This window comes from Nannospalax galili, unplaced genomic scaffold (genome assembly GCF_000622305.1).
Source record: "Nannospalax galili isolate Female #2095 unplaced genomic scaffold, S.galili_v1.0 scaffold548, whole genome shotgun sequence".
NCBI classification, from domain to species: Eukaryota; Metazoa; Chordata; class Mammalia; order Rodentia; family Spalacidae; genus Nannospalax; species Nannospalax galili.
In genome coordinates, this window is record NW_008358999.1 from 383370 (window position 1) to 384489 (window position 1120).

General features: G+C 55.7%; 1 protein-coding gene across 2 annotated transcripts in view; it reads right to left on the reverse strand.

Moving 5' to 3' along the window:
• The window catches only part of Szrd1 (SUZ RNA binding domain containing 1), a 29251-nt gene extending 28954 nt beyond the window's left edge, over nt 1-297 (reverse strand). For both annotated transcript variants that reach the window (XM_008822644.3, XM_008822643.3), the window contains exon 1: nt 210-297. In XM_008822644.3, coding sequence (XP_008820866.1) covers nt 210-260 — 51 coding nt within the window. In that variant the 5' untranslated portion in view covers nt 261-297. The remainder of the gene's footprint in view (nt 1-209) is intronic.
• Between the last annotated feature and the right edge of the window lie 823 nt (nt 298-1120).

Below are 1120 nucleotides of genomic sequence, written 5' to 3' on the forward strand. Positions count from 1 at the left end.
GGGGGGGCGGGGGGTGGTGGAGGGAGAAATGGAACGCGGCCACTTTAAGAGGCCTTCACGGCGCTCCGGAACCGGGGACCTCTCCTCCACCCCCGGCCCGGTGTGTGAGGCTCTTCCTTGGGGGAAACTGTCTCCTGACCCGCTCCCTGGAGGCTTCCCTCCCGCCCGATCCCGCCCGGCCCTGCCGCGGGGCGGCGGCTCCTCCTTACCCCGCTGTCTGCCGCCTCCTCCCAGCTCTCAGCGACCTCCTCATCTTCCATCTTACTCGCCGCTTTCCCTCCTCCCTCAACCCCTCCCCGCGCCTGCGCGCTGGCGCCTCGGTCGCGGGCGGAGGCACGCAGGGCTTTCCTTAATGGACCACGCCCCCAAGCCCAGCCCGGAAGAGCCTCCAGGCCGGGCCCGAGCTAACCTGGGCTTCCATCTTGGAAGAGGGCAGAGAAGCCAGATCGCGGCCATCTTTCTTAAGGTCAACGCCTTTTTTCTCTCTCTCCTACTAGATGCGAGTTTAAGTGAAGTTATTGGTTTGAGCTCCGCTACTGTGGTCCTTGGAACCATCTTTTGTAAGGGCAGGCAATTTTTTGAAAAAAAAAAAAAAAACACTTTTTTTTTTTTTTTTTCCCAAAAACTGAGTCTCGAGCCGGCGTGATAGCGCATGCCTTAATCCCAGCACTTGGGAGTCAGAGGCAGGCGAATCTTTGTGAGTTTGAGGCCAGCCTGGTCTACATAGTAAGTTCTAGGCCAGCTGGGGCTACAGGGAGACCCTGTCTCAAAAAGACCAAAAAAGAAGGGCAGGAGGAAGGGAGAGAGGGAGGGAGGGAAGGAAATTAATGTTGAGCGTGAAACACGATTTTAATCCTAGCATTTAGAGGCAGAGACAGGTGAATCTTTGTAAATTTGAGGTCACTTTTGTCTATAAATAGCGAGTTCCAGTCCAGGTAGGGAGACATAGTGAGACCCTGTCTTAAAAAAATAGAAACAGCCGGGCGTGGTGGCGCACGCCTGTAGTCCCAGCACTTGGGAGGCAGAGGCTGGCGGATCTCTGAGTTTAAGGCCAGCGTGGTCTAAATAGTGAGTTCCAGGACAGCTTGGGGCTACAGGGAAACCCTGTCTCAAAAAAAAA